Source organism: Cynara cardunculus (genome assembly GCF_001531365.2).
Source record: "Cynara cardunculus var. scolymus isolate 2C chromosome LG 6, CcrdV1, whole genome shotgun sequence".
In the NCBI taxonomy this organism is placed as follows: Eukaryota; Viridiplantae; Streptophyta; class Magnoliopsida; order Asterales; family Asteraceae; genus Cynara; species Cynara cardunculus.
Window position 1 is genome coordinate 14133073 of NC_037533.1, and position 23017 is coordinate 14156089.

The 23017-nt window shown below is 32.3% G+C and overlaps 1 protein-coding gene and 1 non-coding gene across 2 annotated transcripts; one reads left to right on the forward strand and one right to left on the reverse strand.

The window, feature by feature from the left end:
* Positions 1–1831: 1831 nt before the first annotated feature.
* Positions 1832–6766, reverse strand: LOC112514291 (floral homeotic protein DEFICIENS-like). Its single transcript, XM_025120657.1, has 7 exons — positions 6464–6766; positions 6283–6349; positions 3742–3803; positions 3549–3648; positions 3227–3268; positions 3079–3123; positions 1832–2136 (listed from the first exon to the last, which is right to left on the reverse strand). Exons 1-7 carry the CDS (start codon positions 6649–6651, stop codon positions 1942–1944), a joined length of 699 nt encoding a protein of 232 aa, XP_024976425.1. The 5' UTR covers positions 6652–6766; the 3' UTR covers positions 1832–1941.
* Positions 6767–6861: 95 nt separating this feature from the next.
* LOC112515029 lies at positions 6862–6988 on the forward strand. Its single transcript, XR_003069486.1, has one exon. It is a non-coding gene; the product is annotated as a U6atac minor spliceosomal RNA (small nuclear RNA).
* Positions 6989–23017: the final 16029 nt, after the last annotated feature.

Here is a 23017-nt window from a genome sequence, read left to right on the forward strand (position 1 = left end):
CTACCAAGCGTGGTGACGTAAGTATGTTTTGGTACGAAACTATATTTTGAGAAACCTTCCTACCAAGCGTGGTGACATAAGTCTGTTTTGGTATGGAAGTGAGTTTTAAAAGGTAGTTCCCCCAGACGTGGTGACTTATGTCTGTTCTGGCTTGGAACTGAGATTGAGTACTTTCAGACGTGGTGATTTATGTCTGTTCTGATAAGTAGCTCTGTTAAATTGGAGGAATAAGGGTGGCATATCAAGGAGAGGTGTACTTGGAACAAGGGTGGCATTGTCATATGTGGATGTTACTATTATAACTCTTATTATTATTACTAAATTGRATTTAATAACTTTGAATCATCATTTCTTTGTGACCTGATGAATTAAAGATATTATTCCTATTTAGAAGTGATAATTTAGATGTTATTGAGAATGGGAAAATGGTTTGACATATCAGGCAAGTTTTGCCTTAAATCTTTCCTATTAAAGGAATGGTATTTTAATTCAAAGAGTTTTGATACTGGGAAAGATCTCTGTCTAGAGATATTTTAAAGAAGTGAGAATTTTTGGGTATACTTCTTTATATATGATATTGAAAACTGCATATTTATTATATTGCGGTATCTTTCTAAGCCAAGATTATATTATCATATTTTGGTGTTTGGCACCCTGCATTTGCAAACAGGGGATTTACTCACTAGACCCGTATGGTCTAACCCTCATTTTCTGTTTTAAATTATGCAATGCAGGAATAGCTGGGTCCAGGGATATTAAAGGGAAAGGGAAAATGTTTTCCTAATCTGTTTCCTGTTTTTTTGAAGATACATGTTGTAATTCATGTAGTAGTACAGGATTAGTTTTGGAAATTTTATATGTAGATTTTGTACATATAGCAATCCATGTACTAGTGGGACCTTTTGATGTAATCCATGTTTCTATGTAATGAAATATATGTTTTATACAAATGTGGAGTATGGGGTGTTACATTATTACAATTGATTATCCAATTATAATTATTCAATCATTCAATGTCACATGATCACTCTGAAAACACACATCCAAACACTTCTTAACTGTCATAACGTAGATTATATATGGTCAAGTGATCATTTTATAAGTTCCCACTCATCTGTCCTAATGGTAGAGTTGTCGGTCTAATCCGTATGAGTTACATCATGGGTTTGAGCATTGACACTGTTCCCTTGTAACCGGGATGTATACGCTGATTTACCTCCTATATAATGATCGTGAGGCCGATGCGATGGAGACGTCTTTTCTTTCCCACTTTGATCACTCTATAGTCCTTACACTTGCTCAAATCTCCAAGGCTAATTTGGAATCCCTCACATATCATCAAATCAATTTACAAGGGAAATGGGTTCGAGTCTTGGAATCGACAAATGACACCAAGGGCACAACCAAGATGTATATTTAAAAGGTGGTTCGAAAGATCTTTTGGGGTTATATAATTTTTTTAAATATTGAGGGTGGGACTATGCTAATGTTGGGCATAAGCGGTGGGCACGCACAAAGACAAAGATCCCATGGTTGAGGAATTGCAATCAAAGTTGGAAATGAAAGAAAAATTATCAATTAAGTTAAGCATTCATAAACTTAACTCAACCGATAAATAAAACCAATTTGAGGACTCTAGGCTGTCAGTTTGAGTCTATTCATGATCATTTGAGATTTTTTTATTATTATCTTTAGAGCCACATAGGATTAACCAAGATACATTATATATGTAAATTGACCCACCATATGGGAAAACACCATATATGTGAAGATGTTAGTACATAACTAATACAAGTAACACAATTTAAAATGTCTTTTTCATGCATGCCAGTTGCCAACCAAACTCGAGGCAAACCCTTATGAACAAGAAATAACAAGTTGTGACACAATTGAATTGTCTTGAAATTCAATTTGTTCATCAGTGGTACGTACATAATGGTTCTAGCCAAGCAAGCCATAGGTGGTGAGATCGGATGCTGTGGTTCCAGCTGTCACAACATGAAGATTGTTTTGATGGTCCGGCTGCAACCGGAGAGTCAGCATGTGTGGTGCACCCATCTGAGGGTATGCATATATGTTTTCGTAATCTCTTCCATCCTCTATCATCCCGTATTGTGGATCCTCTCCTCTTATATCCTGCATTTTTATGTCCATTAATTGCTATACACGTACATAGGGATACAACCAAAAGAAAACAACAATATATTTCATCCATCTCAAAATAAGTGTCTAAATTTCTATTTTAGTTTGTCCTAAAATAAGTGTCCTACTTTTAAAAGTAAATGTCTATTTTCCCATTTCATTCTTAATTATGAGATTCTTTCTATCATTGTTTCTAAGGGTAAATTGTCTTTTAGTTAACTAAAAAGTGTAATAATTACACACTCTTAAAACTGTGTGTCTTTTTTATGGTGGACATTTATTCGGGCTTTTATTAGAAGTTTGTACCAAACCTTGTCTTAGAGGCCGTTTACCAAACGCTCACTTGCAAGAGACATTGCCCTCATTTACTTTATCGTCTAACATTTCCGGTCATCAAAATAGATTGTTGGTAAGTGACTTAAACCTCGTAAGAGTCTTTTCCCTCAATTATCCGTTGACATATCTCTTACCATGTAAAATTCTTAGTTCTTTCCATACTACCGATAAGTGATATCGATAAACGCTTATTCTGTAAGTGTTTAGTAAACGACCCATTGGAATTAAAAATTCGTATAGACTTATATATGTAGAATGTCACATATTAACTTCAAAATCAGCATGACTAAGTAACTATTTCAGAAAAATCAATAAAATAGATTTACGTCCTTCCACTGCTATTTTTTTCTCCTTTTGTTGCTCATCATTTACTAGTCTTAGTTGTTCTTACTTTTTTGCCTAGACTTTTGCATAAGTCTTGAGATCTACATGAAACAACTACTTTACCTTTGTAGAGTATGAAGTAGGTTTATATGTATCCCACCTCCCAAATCCTGTTTATAAAGTGGATGGTATTTTTGAGGTTTCGTTCAATTTTTCATCTTTTTTTTGTCAAAATGTATTTAATTTGCAACAAGAGTTGAAGTTAATAATACTTACGAATTCATGCATCAGCTTTTTGTATACATCTTGGGCGCTCCTCACCTAAAAGAGAAGGCACAACTAAGGTTAAAAAAAAAAAACAAATTTTGCAAAATAATTAAATGTAACCAAGGAGCTTAAGAAAAATTAGTATTTAAGAATTTACCTTCTTCTTAGAAGTCTCCACTTTATTGCCAATAACTTTGAGCTGCATTTTTGGTTAACAAACTTTGAGATGATAAGTTTCAAAATTTTCAAATACATAACCATAACAGATATTTTTCAAATGTACCATATATATACGTCATTAATATTAAAAAAAGCTTGAAAAGAAGATTAATATGATATAGTCATTTTATGCATTGGATGAAGGACATGTCTGATAACATCTGAACTCTACTTTCCAGTGAGATATATGAGGCCATGTGGTTTGGTTTATGTTTAAGAAAGAAGAATAAATAAGCATATTATGTTCAAAAGAAACGAACCTTGCGCTCACGAATAATGTACACAGCCTCCTGTGAATCTTTTTCGAGTGCGAACAACTCTTCAAACCCTAGATCTTCCAAGCAATCACCCAATCTTTGTCTGAACAGAAATTATCAACAAAAAAACCACAAAAGAAGTATTTTTAGATTTTTGCATATAAAAGAAAATAGAGTAGGTTTTAGTTGTCGTTACCTAATTTGTTTCCTAAGATTTCTGTTCACCTCTTTTTGTTGTCTCAGTTCCTCTTGCATTTTCTGCAATACATGTAATAGAAAACAAGAAATAGAACTTCGAACCAATTATATATATATATATATATATCTACGTATTAAAGAAAATTGTTATTGACTACCATCATTCTTTTTGCAAATATTTGTTTTAACCAATAATTGTTTAATTGCCCTCCAAACCATTGTTACAAAAACCTTTAGTATATTGATTCTATTTTTGATGATATATAGAAGTTAATCTCAAAATGTTTTAATTTATGTTAACACGATAAAGGGCATTTAAACTTTTGAATGCTAGTTAAGTGGTTGTACTAATTTGCATGGGAGATAAATATTGATGATTAATTTAATTTGTTTGTTAACTCACTAACACATGCCTGTTTTATATTGTGTTTATTTCATACGTAAACAAACATATTGTAGAACAAATATTGTAAATTAATATCATAAATCTTAATCTTTGACCGAGAAAAAATCATATAAAATAGCACATGATGCATTAGTTTTTTGGGTTCTTGTAATTTTATACATTCTCAAACAACTAGCCCAATATGTTGAACTACTAATATTTATTCTGGTTAAAATTCAGCCGGATTACTTAGAAACATTTTAGATAAGGTAACGTGTCACTTATATCAAAACACTTCACAAAGCACAGAATTTTCCTTGAGAGTGACCATCATTTTCACATACTAACATGCATCCAATCCAAGGACAAGATCCACAGTTTAGTTGGATACAAATATAGCCTTAGGCATTCAAACATAGAATGTAAAATAAAATACGAAGAGTTAGAGGATAGAGCTACTCTAACATTGGCTTTTGACAATGCAAACAGTTAGAATATGAAGCCATATATAACAAATAAAAAGGGGGGGGGGGGGAATAGATCTTAAGGGAAAAAATGCATCACCAAAATTATTAGAATCGTTAGATAGTTGATAGTCCACTTAGTTTAGGAAATCACTTTTGCACGAAGTTTTTCATTGAATTTCTGAGTTCTGTAGAACCCTTAACTATTTTCAACGAATAAATTATTTTGTAAAATTAATTTATGAATTTTGATACGTGTAGTTATTTCATAGGAATTTCAAAATTTGGTCATTTGTGGTTGGTCCATATCAATTGTATCTGATTGAAGATATTCTTTTATAAAATCTTATTTGTATTCTTATACTCTTTACTTTTTAAAAGAAAATCTTATTTACTACTTATGTCTTATTGGTTAAGACATTAGTTGTGATAAGAGTTTAAAACATCTTATATAGCACCTCTCTTTTTGCATAAGAGTAAAGTCATATATTATAAGCTTCTTGTTGTACTCTTATTTCACTAAAACAAAAATAAAAAAGTTGGAACCCTAAAAAACAAGAGGTGGTAATCAACTCGAGCTTTACGACCCCGTATCATGACAAGAGAACATTTAAAAATTAGGAACATCTAACATAAAAATCTCAATAGCACAAAACTTAGTACTCACGATTACTAATATTTATTGTAAGTTTTAATTAGCATTTATGGTTTTTCATTTGATGGTAATAGTTTTTTTAATATTGATAACTCTCATTATTTTTTAATATTCAGACATTTATTAGTTTATAAAAAACAAACAATCTTATTGATATTATTATAGACTTCAATATTACCTCTTATTATCGCCTTTAAAAAAACAAACAAAATATTTCTAGATTTCAGTTATATCTACGATATATTATTAGAGACAAAATCCATAAACAGTATTATTGATTTCATGCTTGTTTATTTTTGTTTATTTTTATTTTTTCTTCAACTTTTCTCAAAGTACAGAACTTTTTATTATTTAAAGAATATGATGATAATTTTGCAACTGTTCCCAAGTTGATGACCTATTGACCTGTAACTCTTTGGGACAACATTTATTTTTGCATTCTTGAAATAGAATGATTAACCAACATCTTCGATCATTCAATGATCAAAAATACTATTCATTATATTTTTTCGTTGATATACTTTTGTAACTCATTTTATATATGGTAGTTAACATTTATAGTATTTGAAATGAGCTACAGCATGATCATAACTGTTGAAGATGCTCTTATCGAATCTTTTGTTCATATAGTGAAGATACTCGTGCTTTTGTTCCTCTGAATATGTCGAACCATTTTATCTTGTTCTGCTGTTCATGATACATAAATGATTACAAGGTAAAATGATTACAAGGTAAAATGATTATCTCTAAGCTAAACTCATCTTTCAATCATATTATTTCTTCGTTTTAAGAGTGTTAAAACGAATTTTTCTTTGTGTTCATTACTGGATTAAAGTTATTTTCACAAAGCAATCGATATATTAACTTATATATAATCATTTGATATTTTATTTTCATTAAGTTAATCACATTTACTTTGTATTTAGTATTTGTAACATGAAGATAGTAATAATATAATCCAATCTTCTGTTTTAACATCTACAAAATTTTGAGGTAAAATTATTCATGTGTTATTGCGATCATCGAAATAGTTACCTGATAGTGGGAGTTCCAGAGATCGATTCCTGATGCCTTCTGATACTGATCGAAGAACTGTTTCATCCTGATCCGAAGATTCATCCACAAGCACACAATCAAAATTAATACGATTCAAAAATTAGCAACTGACTAATGATTAGTACTATAAAAGTAGCTAACAAAATGGATCAATACTTACGTAATAGAAGGACTGATGTATTCGTGAAGCTTATCAGTACAGGAGACCATGATAATCGACACCTTTGCGTCACACAACACAGTGAGTTCACTCGCCTTCTTAAACAATCCATTCCTCCTCTTGGAATACGTTACCTGCCTGTTCGTCGAGTTCTCTATCTTCTTTATCTGGATCTTTCCTCTCGCCATTGATTTTTCTCTGTGGATCTCCTTTTTTTAGCAAAGCTTTGTCAATCTATCGATCTATCCAAAATGTTGTTCTCATTAGGTTTTCGCAAAAGTTGAGAGAATAACACAGAAAATTGTGTTTGAATTTGTGTGGTGGGGAGAGAAACACACAGAAAGTGTGTGTGAGAGGGATTGGGAAGGAAAAGGAAACAGGAAGAAAGGATGGTGGAAGTGTTGCCAGAAATGGGAAGGTTTGCCCAAACCGCGAAAAGGATAGGAGAGATTCATAAAGCCATTTAATTACCCATTTACATTTGGGATGTACCCTTTATAAAAGGGTATTATGGTAATTTCATATTGCATTGTTGTTGTTATTGTTATACACATCTTAATTAGGTTTAAATGCACCAACATTTAATTATCAATGTATTTTTTGAAAAGTAATTACTTGCATCTTGATTTGATTTTCTCGATACTAATCATGATTCATGACTCTCTTGTCTTGTCTACGAGCTCAGTGGTACCTTGGTAGTTGGTACTCCTTGACCTCGAAACTGACATCAACAGGCTGGATTCCATGAAATCTTGTAGACAAATTGACAATAACGTTGGCTCCAGACCACCTTGATGGTTACTTTAATTGACAAATAAAAGGCTAGGTCTTGGAATTCATTCCCATATTCGTCAAGTCAAGTCTCTTTAACCACAAGGGTGGTGCATCATTGGTTTGAGCTTGGCTCCAAATGTCAAAAGTATCTGGAGATCTCAGGTTCAAATCTAAAGAGAAATAAAAATCCTCTTGTGGCCATGGAGGTTCAATTGCGGTGACTCCGAGTTATCTGTAAAGCAGGTGGTCGCCCTGGGATTAGTCGTCTCGTATAGTGGGTTGGATATCCAGGTTAATAAAAAAATCAAGTCTCTTTAAGGCAAGATAAGATTTTCTTGGTTGTTGTCTTTAAGACCTTGTTAGATGAGTGGATATGGGTGCAAATTGCCGAGACACCCACGGTTACCCCCCCCCCCCCCCAAAAAAAACAAGGGCCTCAACTTCAAGTACTTCATGGAGTCGCATGAGTTCCAAGGCGAACAATGAGCTATTATTCCAAGACGATGATGGGATAAAAATAAGACCGATATCTACGTCAGTAGCAAGCGGGATGATGCATATATAGAATAGACGTTCAATACATATGAGCGAATGAGTTGCAAGTAATGCTATAGAAATTAGTTTTCAGAGGGAATGAGATATGAAAGTGGAGATAATGATATTGTCTATTGAAAAGATGGTCGACAAATCAATCGACGTCTAACTTAAGAGACATCGGTAATATTCCAGCATCAACCATTAAGAGCAAATCTAAAAGTTAATAGGTATAAATCATTTTATTGGCTTGAATAGCGTTATTTCCATTTCTTAAATGACTACTTTAATCAAACCATTTTCTTTAGCATAAGTAGTTTTATGACATCATATTTTTTGAAATATGATATAAAAAAAAATTGAACCATGGTGAGTTTTAAGAGAACACATTTTTTAAGCGTAGATGATATGTAACACAAGATCAATTTTTTAACGATTTTTTTTATAAAATTAAATAACAGTTTTCATAAATGACATGTAACACAAGATCAATTCATTTATTATTCACACATTAAAAAACTTAATTGTTGGTAGTTATCAATCTTAATGGTTGTATTCTAAAGATTTTTCATATAATCCAATAGTTAATATTGTAATTAGATATAACGGATCTGGTAGTATTTGATCTGATGTTATACTACATACTTATATGTGCATGTATTTACTATATACAATACATCATACACATCTTTTCCTTGAGAAGATTCAGGGCTAAGGCGTGTATGTACATATTTACAAGAATTAAGTTGTGGGCTACTTATTTCAACATAGTTTTAAATCAATTAGATGTTACTGAGTCAACATGTTATTTTAAGTTTGGGACCTGACATATAGTGTTGGAATAATAGCCTCTCGGGATGTAGTGAGTTAGGTTAGACTCATGCATATTATTGGGATATTGATTATGTGTGTGCATATAAGCCTGACGAGGACATAATGAATTTATGTGGAAAGTTTGCAATAATTATCGTATCCGTGATGAAAGTGAAATATGCGAGCTTGTAATCTCACTTATGTAAGGTTTGTAAGTTCTTTATGATTTTTTATTAAGTTGTAGACATTTTTATCATGATTTTAAGTTGATTTGAAGGCTATTAAATCAGCTTTCTACTTTAAGATTGGGAGGTTACTTTTAAGACGTGAAACTGATACGATGTCTTATTGAATTAATATATTTTAGTTACGTTTGATTCTATTTTAAGTAATTAGGGGACATTTTGGTGGATTCCAGTATTATGTATTTTCTTTTCTTCGTTGTGACCGTAATAATTTGATTATTGGGATGATTTATTACTACATTGAAACTACACACACATATAAAATATAGTTTAGTGGGATGTTCAAATAAGAATGCTAAATATCATGAGAAAGAAAGGTTCATATGTAAACCATTGAAAAACTCTATTTGAAGATGCATATATGAACTCATATAAATAATCTGTAATGTTGGTTCACATATGCGATATTCAAATAGGTTTTTTTTCAATGATTCACATATGAACAATCTTTTAACATTACATTATTATCTTCTCAAGGTGTTTACTCTTCTCATTTGGATCATGCCCTATTTACGTACATATCATATAGATAAGACCAAGGACCTGGAAATGGGAACAATTAACATAATTTATTTTCATATTTTCATTTGTACCAAACCGGATCTGGAGATGGGAACAAATTTTACATACTAAAAAGTCCAACAGGTTACATAGTCAGGTGTTATAACCTAGAACGAGGTATAGGAAAGGTGAATATGGGGTAATCTATTAGTGTACAGATTTGAACTCCAACAAAAGATTTACCTTACAGTAGTTTGCATTCATTTTGATCAATTATGATGAATTTGAAGATTAAAAAGCATGGAAATTTATGCTTAATTGATGTTGTCAAAGTTGGTTTTCATTTTGTAATACATCATTGCCATTGATCCCAAACACCTTCTCAAGACAAAGAAGGTGACAATCTCCAAACTTTGAGAAATCTGTATAACTTTATATAGGAGAAAAAAAATATTTTAATCGTTTCTTCAAGAGAAGGTTACTAAAAATGTAAGTTTATAACAAAGAAATAATATTTTATTAAATGTATTGAATATTTCAATAATATAGTTAATGACATACTTGCTAAAATACAGTAATTATTGAAATTGAATATTCGAGCAACCAACAATATTAATCTTAAATTTATATATCGGCTTATTTGCAATTTCAAACAATAAAAAAGTTATAAGGGGGATGAAAAATAGAAGAAAGTAGGAAGCACAAATGAGGATATGAGTTCCCAACTCTAGAATTAAATTGCATTGTACATAGGGGCGGATGCAGCCTTTACGCATTGGGGAAAGGTCCTCAGTCAAAAACCAAAAACTTTTGTTGACTAGCTTAAATTTTTTATTTTCACTCTCGTCTTACATGGTTTCCCCGCAGTCCCATATGGCCATATGCTTCCCTCCTCCAAGTTCCATCCAACGTGCCCCCACCCCATTAATTTATTGGATCCGCCATTGATTGTACATGATATACAGAGTAGATTAATTATATATACACATCATATAAATAGAAACATTCTTAATATGTCAATAACCAATAATCTTACCTAGTAAAAGTGATGGCAATGACCGAAAGTCTTACTCATTATGTGAAGGTGACGACTCTTACCCGGTTAGCGCCTACCGGGTAAATTGTTACATATGGTGCCATTGATGGACTACAATCTTATTCGGTAAGGTAGGTGACATAATGAATTTCAACGATAAGTGCTTAAAACACTTGGGTAAACGGCCATAAATAGTAATTTTTGTCAATGTGTTTTATGGAGTTTTTTTGTTTTCCTCCTGTAATTCGTTTATTGCTTAAAACCCTTGAGGTAACGTTTTTCCTTTCGTTTTTGTCCCTCATCCTGACGGCTCCCTGTTGTTATTTTTCAACCGTTGAGTGTCCATATATTCCTTTCACATGAGGGTAATTTGATATTTTACCATCGGTTTTTTTAGTATTTATCTTTCTACTTCTTCATCGTTGTTTATCGATTACTTTCTTAAATTATTATTTTATTTATTATAATCATTAACCAACACCACCAACGATAATCACCATAAAAATCATATTTGAACATCCATAATCCGCCATAGAAGAACATCTCTAACCCATAAACATTTAGCAAAATTCACATCTACACCTTCACAAACATTCAAGAATATTTATAAACCCTTAGGGGACGTTTGGTTCGCGAAATTTGAATGATAAATTCATTTGACCAAATTCCAATTCATTTGTTTGGTTCATTTCTTGAAATGGATGGAATCCTTCAAATTCCATTGAATTCCACAAGTTAATGAATTCACCATTCCTTGGCATAATGGAAGGAATTGAATTCCATCACCACCCACCACGATCATGCTACTATTGTTCATGATGCCCCACCGTTAACCCCCACCAGTGATGTTGTTGCCACCCACCCTACCCCACCCTAACCACTATACCACTACTGTTGTCATCACACCCACCCACCCTCTGGTCACTCACTACACATCCCTACTACGACTATGCTACTAACGTTATTGTCACACCCCTAACCTAACCCCCACCACCACAACATTATTGTCGTCATCACAACTGCCATTCACCCTACCGCATCCTACCCTAACCACCACTAGCCACTATGTCACTACTGTCGTCATCATACCCACCCACTCCCAATCACCCTGACCATCATCCCACCACTATCATCGTCACAACTGTCACTGATCCCCACCTCCCCGCCCATGCCGCTCTTAACCTAACCCTCCACCCCCACACTACTATTGTCGCCTTCACAACCGCCATTCACCCGCACCCCACCCTACCCCAACCCACCACTAAACACCATGCCACTATTATTGTCGTCATACCTACCCACTCCCTGTCCCCAGCCTCCCGACCACTATCCCACCACTAGCATCATCACAACTACCATCCCGCCACCTACCCCTACCCACCCCACCGTCCTGCCTTGCCCCCACCCTACCTTACCCTACTCTAACCCATCACTAACCACCATCCTACCACTGTAATCATCACAACTATCATACTGCCACTTATTGCCCTACTCTGGCTTCACCCCCACTGCCTCGCCCCACCCTTGCCTGCCCGCAACAATCCCCACCTATGGAGCAGGGTAGGGCAGAAGTGGTGGGGGCAGGGCAGGTGATAGTTGTGACGACGACATTAGTGACATGGTGGCTGGTAGGGTGTGGACGCCGATGATTGTTCATACAAAGATGATTGTTCCAATTCTATTGAGAGATTTCATTCCAATTCCTACCAACCAAACGCAAGGTCAAATTCCATCAAAATTCATTCCAATTCCTTCAAAGTCAAATTCCTTTGATGGATTCCAATTCCATCAAATTTCATTCTGTGAACCAAACACCCCCTTAGGGGCTGTTTGGACCATGTGAATTGAAAGGAATTGGAATGTCTAATCATTTGACCAAATTCCAAATAGAATATTTGGTTCATGGAATAAGACTATGGAATCCTTTCAATTCCAGTAGATTCCTTCATGCACAGATTTTACAATTCCATGGCAATATGCTAGGATTTCAATTTCTTTCCTACAGATTCCTTCCCTAATCCAATTCCATGCAACCAAACGCAATCACAAGGCATGATCAAATTTCATCAGATTTCATTCCATTCCCTCAAAGTCAAATTCATTTGATGAATTCCAATTTCATCGAATTCCATTCTACGAACCAAACGCTCCCTTAAAAAGAAGAAGAAATTTGTACTAATTCAAAAACTAAAAACACATACGAACAAATTTGTACAAATTCATTCAAATTTTTTGAAATATAAAACTCAAGTATTTTAGTTTCCTTAAACAAGTGAGTGAGAGCACAATGAGTAACGCCTTCCATCATTTTTTATTATGATCGAGACACTTTTTGTTCGTAAGGTATAAATTGGGGGTACCATGGGGTCTGTTGCGTGCATGGTGCCTCGTTTGGAGGCATCATGGACGTCGCGTCGGCATCTTCACATCTGCCCTCGCAATAACATATGAAAATATGCAACAATTCCTCTTTCAAATTTGAAAATTCTGAAACATAATCGAGTTAAAAGATGCGAAAAATTCTTCATCTAAGAAGACATTTAATGCGTGGTTGTGTTTCAGAAAATAAAAAATCGTTTTTAAAATCATAAATGATGGTTTTAAAATACAAACTTAATTTTTAAATATTCATCATTAATTTTTTTTTTAAAAACACTATATTATTTGATTGAACTCTAACGAAATTTAACATTTAATTTAAATTTAAAAGAAAATGAAAATAAGAAATAGGTTGATATGGTGGGGGTTGGCGGTTGGACAAAAGGGTAGAACATGAGATTGGGGTGGTTACGTACACGCCAAATCCTAGGAACCTTTTCGGTTGTTGATAACGTTGTTCCTCCTAATCGTCTTGTCGTTTCATACGTCCTGTCAAACAAACCCCATTCCCCCATCATTCCTACACAAATTTATGGTTAACTCATACATATTATGGTTATGTAAGAACCAAAAAATTCAAGTAAAAAGTGTAAGAAAAAATTTGTACATTTAATCATTTTTAATTTCAAACTGATTCATGAATCATGATAGATATAAGGATTGACCTGATACATTTTATTTCTATGCCTTTCATCATAGTATGTATCTAAAGGTGGAGATCTTTTTTTACGCTTCTCACCTTAACTCTTACATTTTTATACATGGTTCCATGTACATCTACTTAATATTGAAATGTACTCTTTATATTTTCGATGCTTCACTTGACTTGATTTTAACATAAAGGGGGTGAATTTAACATTACCTTTTAAAAATACAAACCAAATAATTGATTTTTTTGGCATTGGTAGGCAAACATAAACTAACTTATTTTTTGAGTTTTTGTTTGGATTGACATGAACTTACTTATTGAAATATTAGTTGGCGTAGCATTTTAGGAGTTTTTGACACTTTTTCTGGTTATAACCCTAAGTAATATTAGTTTTTTTATTTGTTAGAATCTATTTAATTATTTAGAATTATTATTAATCATATCGATAATTTTTTTAATTATTATTCAACATATTTAGTTTTCAAAAAGCAAATATAATAATTCTAAAAATATATACATTGTTATGTTTTACATCTTGTTTTAAAGTTACGTTTGACGAACTAGTTAGCTCATAAAATAATTGCATTTAACAAAAGCAGCTAATATACTAACTGAAATTTGTAAATAATAAAAAAATAGACATAGAAATTTAGCATGCAAATTTTAATATTTCATAATATACTTAAAACGGATCACTAATCTATACTATATTATAATTTTTTTAATAAAAACTTTTTTTATATATGAAGTACTGCTTATTGATGCATATTATTTAAAATCCAAGATTACAGGTAAATTATGCGTAAGTACAACTTATTAAGCTCCATGTTTGAACTCGTGTAACTAACTATAGATAAATATAATCAAATACAGAATAATTCTTATTTTAAATATAAAATCTAAAATATAATTAGGATTTCTAACAGAATACTTAATTATTATCTTCATAAAAATTATATTATTAAACAACAAATAAATTACTTCGTCATTAAATCTAAATTAAATTATAATAAACAAATTTAATTAAAGAAATACACAAAAAAATGAAAACTTATATATATTTTTTAATTTTATGATATCTTCAAATCTAAATTTTATTAAGAAAAACATTGTTTTTTGTTTAAAACCACATAAATTCGTATTATAACATCAACAGAGACCAAAAAAATAAAATAAAACATTGAAATCGAGAATGCATTATACAAATACCTTTCTAGTAATATATATGCTATTAATACAAACCAAATAGTAAATAAGAATAAATAATATAATAGGTTAATTAATAGAATATTGAATTGATTTATTATATATATTATAAATTTTAGATTTATATAACCAAATTAATAAAAGTTCTAAGAAATATCTATATTAAATGATAATTTTAAATAACATTATAATCATATGTAGTATAAATAAAATCTAAAGTTGGTTATCTTTACATCTCATAAAGTAATTAGTATTTTCTATAAAAAAAAATTAAATTAAAATACTTATCAAAGGCACAAGTTTCTTTACCCAATGGGTAGTACACAAAAGTCAAGTGTCTTCTATAAAAGATTCATTAAAAGATGTTTCATAAATCTGCAGATGGAATTGAACATCTTCAAAAGAAATCGATTGTCCAAAAACATTATGAAGTCGTAATCATGATTTTTTGCCCTCTGCTGCATCACGAAAATATCGTCAAACTTTCACTCCAAGGCACCAAATAAGACCAATTTCCCCTACTTAACTCCCAACTAAATAAAGGATAAAAATAGAATAAAAGACTCATTTTTTGTTGTTTGGAAAACTAAAGTAAAGAGAAATATTAAAATAATAAGTGATCAAAATGTGATAAGTACCCCCACACTTGAACTATTGCTTGTCCACAAGCAACGAAAACGGCAGATATAAAGACTCAATTTAAAAGACTTGTGATAGAGATCAATCTATATATTTTTAAGCAATCAACACAGTCTTTTATAAATCAAACTTCATTCAACTTTCAAGAACCAACGCCATAGGCCAATACTCAAGTTCTTAGACATTAAACAATCCCTGAACTTAGGATCAATCTGAAATCCAAAATTTGGAGCTTGGTTTTCATATCCAAAAATGATTACCATGTGAGAAATATTACTCTGTTCTACTTACACCAAAAGACAAGTCTGAACCCGCCAAAAAATGTATGTGTCCCTTCCTTCTCCTTTGCCTTTTTCGATTCTACGGTTTACTTCTTTACTGCTGTCAATTACCATTTCACTGAAGAATGAAGACGTAGATCCATCTAATTCATGTTTGAATTTTATTTCATCCTTGAGAAGACTTTAATCTATGGAATCAAAGCAGGTATTAATCCAATTTATTTTTTTGTCTCTTGTTATATTTTCAACTATTAATCCAATCAAACCAAGTATTTAGCCAAAACTTTTGGTTACTTTTCTTGGCTTAGGGGCCGGTTACTAAACGCTTACCCGGTAAGTTACCGGGTAATTTTCCTCACCGGATGAACATGACAAGGGCCAAGAATCATACCCGGTAAGAGCGATGATAAAGATGGAGAGTCTTATCCGGTAAATGAGGGTGACAACTCTTACCCGGGTAAGCGCTTACTAGGTAAATTGTAGCATAAGATACTTTTTGATGTACTACGTTCTTACCCAATAAAATAGATTATAATGTTTACTCATAATGTTAAGCACTTACTGGGTAAGCATTTAGGTAAACGGGCCCTTAGATTTGATGTTCTTTGTTTATTTATTCAAAAATTTTCACATAAGAGGATAGCGTGATATGTTTGATGGTTTTCACAAAAAAAAAAAAAAATTAAACATACAAACCAAGTGTTTGATAAAATGCCTCAACGATATCTTGTTCAAGGAACATTTTGTTATTGTCGTGTTGTCATACATGCTTCTAAGGTCAGTTCACTAGGCTATTGTCTCGCACAAACCTTATTTATAAATTGCTACCATTGGTTCCCATGCTTCAATAAATATGGTTCAAAATAATAAAGATCAGTCATTTCCATTCCATTCCAACTACGCAATCAAACAAAACAATAAAATTCGATCTTCCTTGAAACGAGTGTTCCAACATACCAAGCACATGATACAAATGAGACATGCCTCGTCAAATGTTGTTGTTCTTTAATCCATACACTTTATGAAACCATATTAATACTGACTTGGTAACCAGTTCTTGGTTTTGACGAAGATATATTTACAATGAAAAAAGTATTATTTATGAAAAGGTTATTATGCTTTATGTTTTAATATTATTTACGTTCACTATTTACGTAATTTATACGAGAACTCTTGTTAGTTAGTTTGCATAATTTATACAAGAACTCTTGTGAGTCTACTAGCCTCATTCGTGCTTGATCTGGATGCAAATTATGAGGATACACCATTGAATGAAGATAATGTAGATACCCCTTTTACACGTGGCAACAAGAAAGCACAACGAGCAGAAAACTTCGAGACAAGGATGATAACCTTCTTGTTTCAGCATGGTTGAATAACAGTTTAGATGCAATAGCAGGAAATGAACAACAGGAGTGCCAATTTTGGAAAAGGTCATCAAGTATTACGTTGAAAATAAGACATGGGATAAAGATAGAAGTGAGAATCGTTAGTGAATCGTTGGATGAAAATCAGTGTCATGGTGAGCAGGTACTGTGGAATTCATTCTCACATTGAACACTCACGTATTCACCAATTGCAATTAACCTAGTGAGGTCATTGTTATTTGGTGATGGTAAATACTCAGCACCAAACACTTCAATTATTGCTACAACAAATCTTTTGAGGCTTTCAATAGTGGTGATTTCACAAATTTGAACATACTCATCAACATAATCATCCAAAACACCATAAGGAAGCAATCCAAAAGCGACAGTTACCTCTTGAAGAGAGGACAAACCAAGACACCTGACAACATTCCTTTTCTGATCAAAATAATTACCATCTGCAACAACAACATCACAAATCAGAAGGAAAAAGGCTTGATTCATTCTAAACCTCCTCTGAAAGAGTCAAGGACCATATTTTGGAGGATTGGCAAAGTAGTCACGATAAAGTCATTAATTTTATATAAAATTTGGTGAACCTTATTATTTTACTAAAAAATGTTGAAAATTATCGTTTTAATAAAATTTTTGCTGAAAATTACTATTTTATTACAAAATATGTTTAAAAGTTCGTTAGAGTAATAATCTATTGGATAATGTAATAACATAATTAATGTTGGATTCTCCGAAGTGAGGAATGTGTTGATATGAATATAATTCTTTTTGCAGATTTTGACTTTTTATTCTCCATTTTAGAAAATCAAAATTTTCAAAATAAATAATTAAAAGTCAAAATTTTCAGGAAAAATTTAGGTTCATCTCCAACAACTTCTCCATCTTGGAGATGATATTATTATTTATTTCATCCCTCCAGAAATAAGTATCCACATTTATATTTACGTTTGTTCCAAATAAGTGTCGGGTTTCAAAAATAGATAACTAAATTCTCAAATATATCCTTAATTAATGCACAAATATTTAAGGGTTGTAAAAAGAAAGAACTTAAATAAGGGTAAATTTATCATTTGTTTAACTAAAAATAGTATTACTTATGATTGTCTAAAACTATGTACCATTTCAATTGTGGACACTTATTTTGGGACGAATAGAGTATATTATTAAAATATTCATTATAATTAATAAAATATTATCTTTCTCTCTTAAACATTAAATTACAAGGATTCTCAAACTTCATTTCTATTTCTTAAGTACCATTTTTGGGAATCATTCCATGTTTTTCGAAATGCTGTCAAACTAAACTTGACTACATATTTTCGAAAGCGTGTCAATTACATATTCAAGGCTCTGATTTAATGATGAAGTATCGATAGTCTCATATCACATGTGATATTTAATAATTCATTAATTAGAATTATTATTCTTTTTTATAAAATAAGAGAGATCTTGTTATGGTTTTTATAAAATCTTTTTCAAAATTTGAATTCATTGATTTTATAAAATGACATGTTCATCTATTTTCAAAAGAGTTGACAACCTTTAATAAAAGTATTATTTTTAAATGACTTTAGTTTTTTAATCAATTTCTTTGAAACGGATAAAATGATCAATAATTTCGTTTAACTATGAAAAAATGGATTACTTAAATGCATCTTTATATCTATACTATATTATAAAGCATTGGGAAAAATTCAAAAAAACCCAATGGATTTTACTATTTGGAACGATTAAGTTCATGGACAATTTTTTGAAACAAATAAATCATTGGACATTCTAGAATATGTTAAATAAATCATTGGACTTTACAAAATCTGTTAAATAGATCCTCATTCCTTAAAATCTTAATATGTAACCTGAATAGAAGGTAACTTAAATTAAAAATAAATCTTAAAATTTGACTACTCATCTCCCCCTCTCATGACCACCGCTCCCTCCCGTCTCCTTCTCCCTCTCGCACACCATCATCTCCTTCTCCCTCACACACCGTCTCCCTCGCCCCCATCGCCGCCGCACCCTCGTTGCTGCACCACCCCCGTCGCCCCTGTCTCCGCCGTACCACCTTGCCGCCGCCTCTGTCGCTCGTCTAATCAGGTTTGCTCCAATGTGATCAATGTGATATCATGCAACTACGGTGTGATAATGGAACACGTATACATATTGTGTCTAATTCTTGTGTTCCATGAATATTGACAGAAGATTTAAGGATGGTTGTGATTTACTTGAAAGAAACWTTTAACAGGGARTCARCCCTACTGCCACTCGAACACTTGAAAGTCTATTGTATGGATAGTATATTGTATGTATATGAACATCTGCTTGGAGAAAGTTTTTTTCATGGACTAGTCAAGCGATGGCCGTCTAAGTAATTACTTTCTGGTGTATATATATTAAACACGTCTAAGGGGTCGTTTACCAAACACTTACCCGTAAGCACTTATTGGTAACATTCAATGCTATTATTTACCTACCGGGTAAGATTTTAGTTAATAAAAACGGCTTTCTATGCAACAATTTACCTGGTAAGAGCTGACCGTGGTAAGAGTCATTGCCTTCACTTAACTCTCAGTCTTTGCCTCGTTCTTACCGGGTAAGATTTTTGGTCCTTACCATATTCATCCGGTAAGATAATATAACTTGGTAAGAGCTTACCCAATTAAGTATTTGGTAAACAACCCTTAAGTAATGTATTTTTAAGAGAAAATACATTAATCCGAATAAGATCTACGTATTTGGTTCTAATAGTAATTACTTTCTGGTGTATATATATTATAACGAAGATAAACGTATGAAATAATTGAATAAGTCTGCTAATCATACAGCCATCAGATTACAATCCAACCCGAAATGAAATAGGTAATTTTGACTCCGGAAACCCCATCAAGTAGCAACATCCAGCCTCAGTTGACATAAATTGTTGTCAATTTCTTCGAATTCACTTCTTGGATGTTTTGAGAATAGGAAACTTGTGCTTTATGCCTGTATTGTTCAGACTTGTGGGTTTCTGTTGGCCACCTTTTAACAAGGTTTCCCAAGATTTTAACAAGCTCTTTGTCAAGAGCAAAAGAAACAGAAAAGGAAGAAGAGGCACATGCTTCAAAAGCTTTCTTGTTAGGTCTTATTAATCACTTTTGTCAATGAACATTTATTTTTATCATTCTATTTTGATTTCCAAATGTAACTCTATAATATATTTTCTTTTTAGTGTGTCATCTTTCAGTGCTAACTAAAATGTGTATTATGCCCATTAGTTTGGCTAATTGTAAGAAAAACCATGACAATGCCAAGTATACTTGAGTAGAGCTGTTAGAAATCTGTGCAATAGCATAGACACAACTTTTTAATTGCAACTGGTGTATGTTGATTCATGTTTGTTGATGCAAGAAGAAAACCCATAATCACAATTTTAGAGGAGATAAGATTATTTGTTATGAAGAGACATTACAGAATGCTAAGCAAAGCACAAGAATGGGAATCAGTTGTTTGTCCGGCCATAAGAAAAAAAGTTAAAGAAATGGGGAGAAAATCACAGGTGTGTTTATCTATGATGGTAATTTTATTATGTATGCTTGTCTATGATGGTAATATGATCTTGTATGCTAATGTAATCTTTTTCATATGTAGATATTGGTATGTTATTCCTAGTGGTGGGAATGTATTTGAAACACGAAATGGTTTTGAAGCAATGGTGGTAGACTTAGATGCTAGAAAATGTAGTTGTAGATTGTGGGACATATCAGACATTCCTTGTGTGCATTCCATGGCTCTCATACACTTTATCAATAAGGATCCAGAGGATTATGTTAGTAAATGGTTTACTAAGGATCTCTTCAAAATGGTCTATGAGAAAACTATAAGACCATTGAATGGAAGCAACATGTGGACTCCAACACCTTACACCAAACCAAACCCACCTAAGGAAAGAAGAATGCCCGGTAGACCATCCATCAAAAGAAAAAGATCAGAATCTAAGAGCCAAAGTACAAGGGTGACTCAATCTGGGAAGGCAATGACATGTAGCAATTGCTTGGAAACGAGACATAGTGCTAGGACTTGTAAGAATGAAAAGAAGAACCCACCACCTAAACTTGTTAAGCCAAAAGGTAGACCAAGAGTCAACATTCCAAAATCGACTACAACAAGAAGAGCCAATAGAGGTGGAAAAGGCAATAGAGGTGGGAGGATACCATCATATGTAGGGGTCTCTTATAATCCAGTCACGGGAGAAGCAATGATTGGGGTAAGCCATTATTTGTTTTTCAGATTCAAGTAACATTTTTATGACTATTGCTTACACTTTATTTTCATCATTAAAGACATCCTCAGGTGTGCCACAACCAGCATGGCCCGAAGGCATCCTACCGTATTCAATTTCAAGAGAGGTTGTTGTTAACGACGAAGACCGTGATGAAGGTGATACTACTGTTGGTGATGAAGAACATCATGAAAGTGATGATGTTGTTAGACGTCAAGAAGGGTTACAAGAAAGTCAAATGACTATATCTCCACCGGAATTTAATGATGCAAATGAAGAATAGTTAATACCATGACCTTAACATAGATTAGACATTACTTTGGTATATTTTAGCGCAATTTTTGGTATATTTTGGCGTAACTTTTGGTATATTTGGCTCAATTGTTGATATTTTTTGGCACAACTTTTGGTATATTTGGCACAATTGTTAGTATTCTCTTTGCGCAACTTTTGTTACATATTTTGGTTCAACTTTTGGTATATATTTTGGTTTAACTTTTGATAAAATTATGCCCAAAATTTGTATGCAGATTATTATGCTTTGGATACAACTTTTGTATATTTTGCGAATAGTAATGAGAATAATATATTTGTTTTTTTAATAAATATAAGTATTTTTTTCGTTCAAAAAATATTTATGGACTTGATTGTTCAAAATATGAAAGTCCATTGGTTTTTTCGGATCTTTTCCACTAACAAAATGTATTTAACAGATTTTAGAAAGTCTAAGGACTTATTTAACATGTTGTTGTAAAGTCCAATGACTTATTTAACAGATTCTAGAATGTCCAAGGATTTATATGTTCAAAAAAATTGTCCAAGAACTTAATCGTTCCAAATAGTAAAGTCCATTAGGTTTTTTGGACTTTTTCCTAAAGCATTTGACAAAGACTTTTAAAAACCAATTTTTATGCGTAAAATACTGTTTGTTAATGATATTACTTAAAACTCAATATTGCAAGTAGATTGTGCGTAAGTACAACTTATTAAAGCTCCATATCTGAATTCGTGTAACTAACTGTAGATAAACATAATCAAATACATGATAAACATCTCATTTTAAATATAAAAAATCTAAAATATAATTAGGATAATCATTGAGTTATAACAAAATACTTAATTATTATCTTTATAAAATGCTATGTTATTAAACCAAAAATAAATTATTTCATTATTAAACTTAAATTAAATTATAATATCAAGAGAATAAAATAGAACATTACAATCGAGATGTGTCTCGCTGCATTGCGTGAGTACCCTTCTAGTTTTGTTAAATATATCCATATTTACTATTTTTTTCCTCATACACATCAATACAAAGACTTATCTTTTGCATTTCTAATGCATTATTTGATATGATTTTGACATAAAAGGAGGTGCATATAACATTACCCTTGTAAATTAGGGGTGTGAAAAACCGAACGGTCCGAAATCTGACTGAAAGGTGTTTGTGCAAAACTTGAATGTCCCCCCTAACTTGAAAATTCGAAATCCAACTTATGAAGGATATATGTGAACGAGTCGGGTTTACTTTATAGCCACCCAACCTGTCCGAAAATCCAAAATATATATTTAACTATTATATAATTACATTTATTTATCTAAATCCTAATCGGTAGTACTATCTTATAATTTCTACACCTGCTATCAATCTCATCAATTCATCTCAATCGATTGAATATATAAATTTTGTATTACAACTATATCCAAACCCGATCGACTTTAATCCGAAACCCGATCAACCTGAATCTAAAGCAATCCAAAATCCGATGATTGATTTCCATCTCCGAAATCCGATTGGATTTTTGATTTACCCACGAACCCGACCGACCCGTGATGCACACCCATATATGAAAGTAG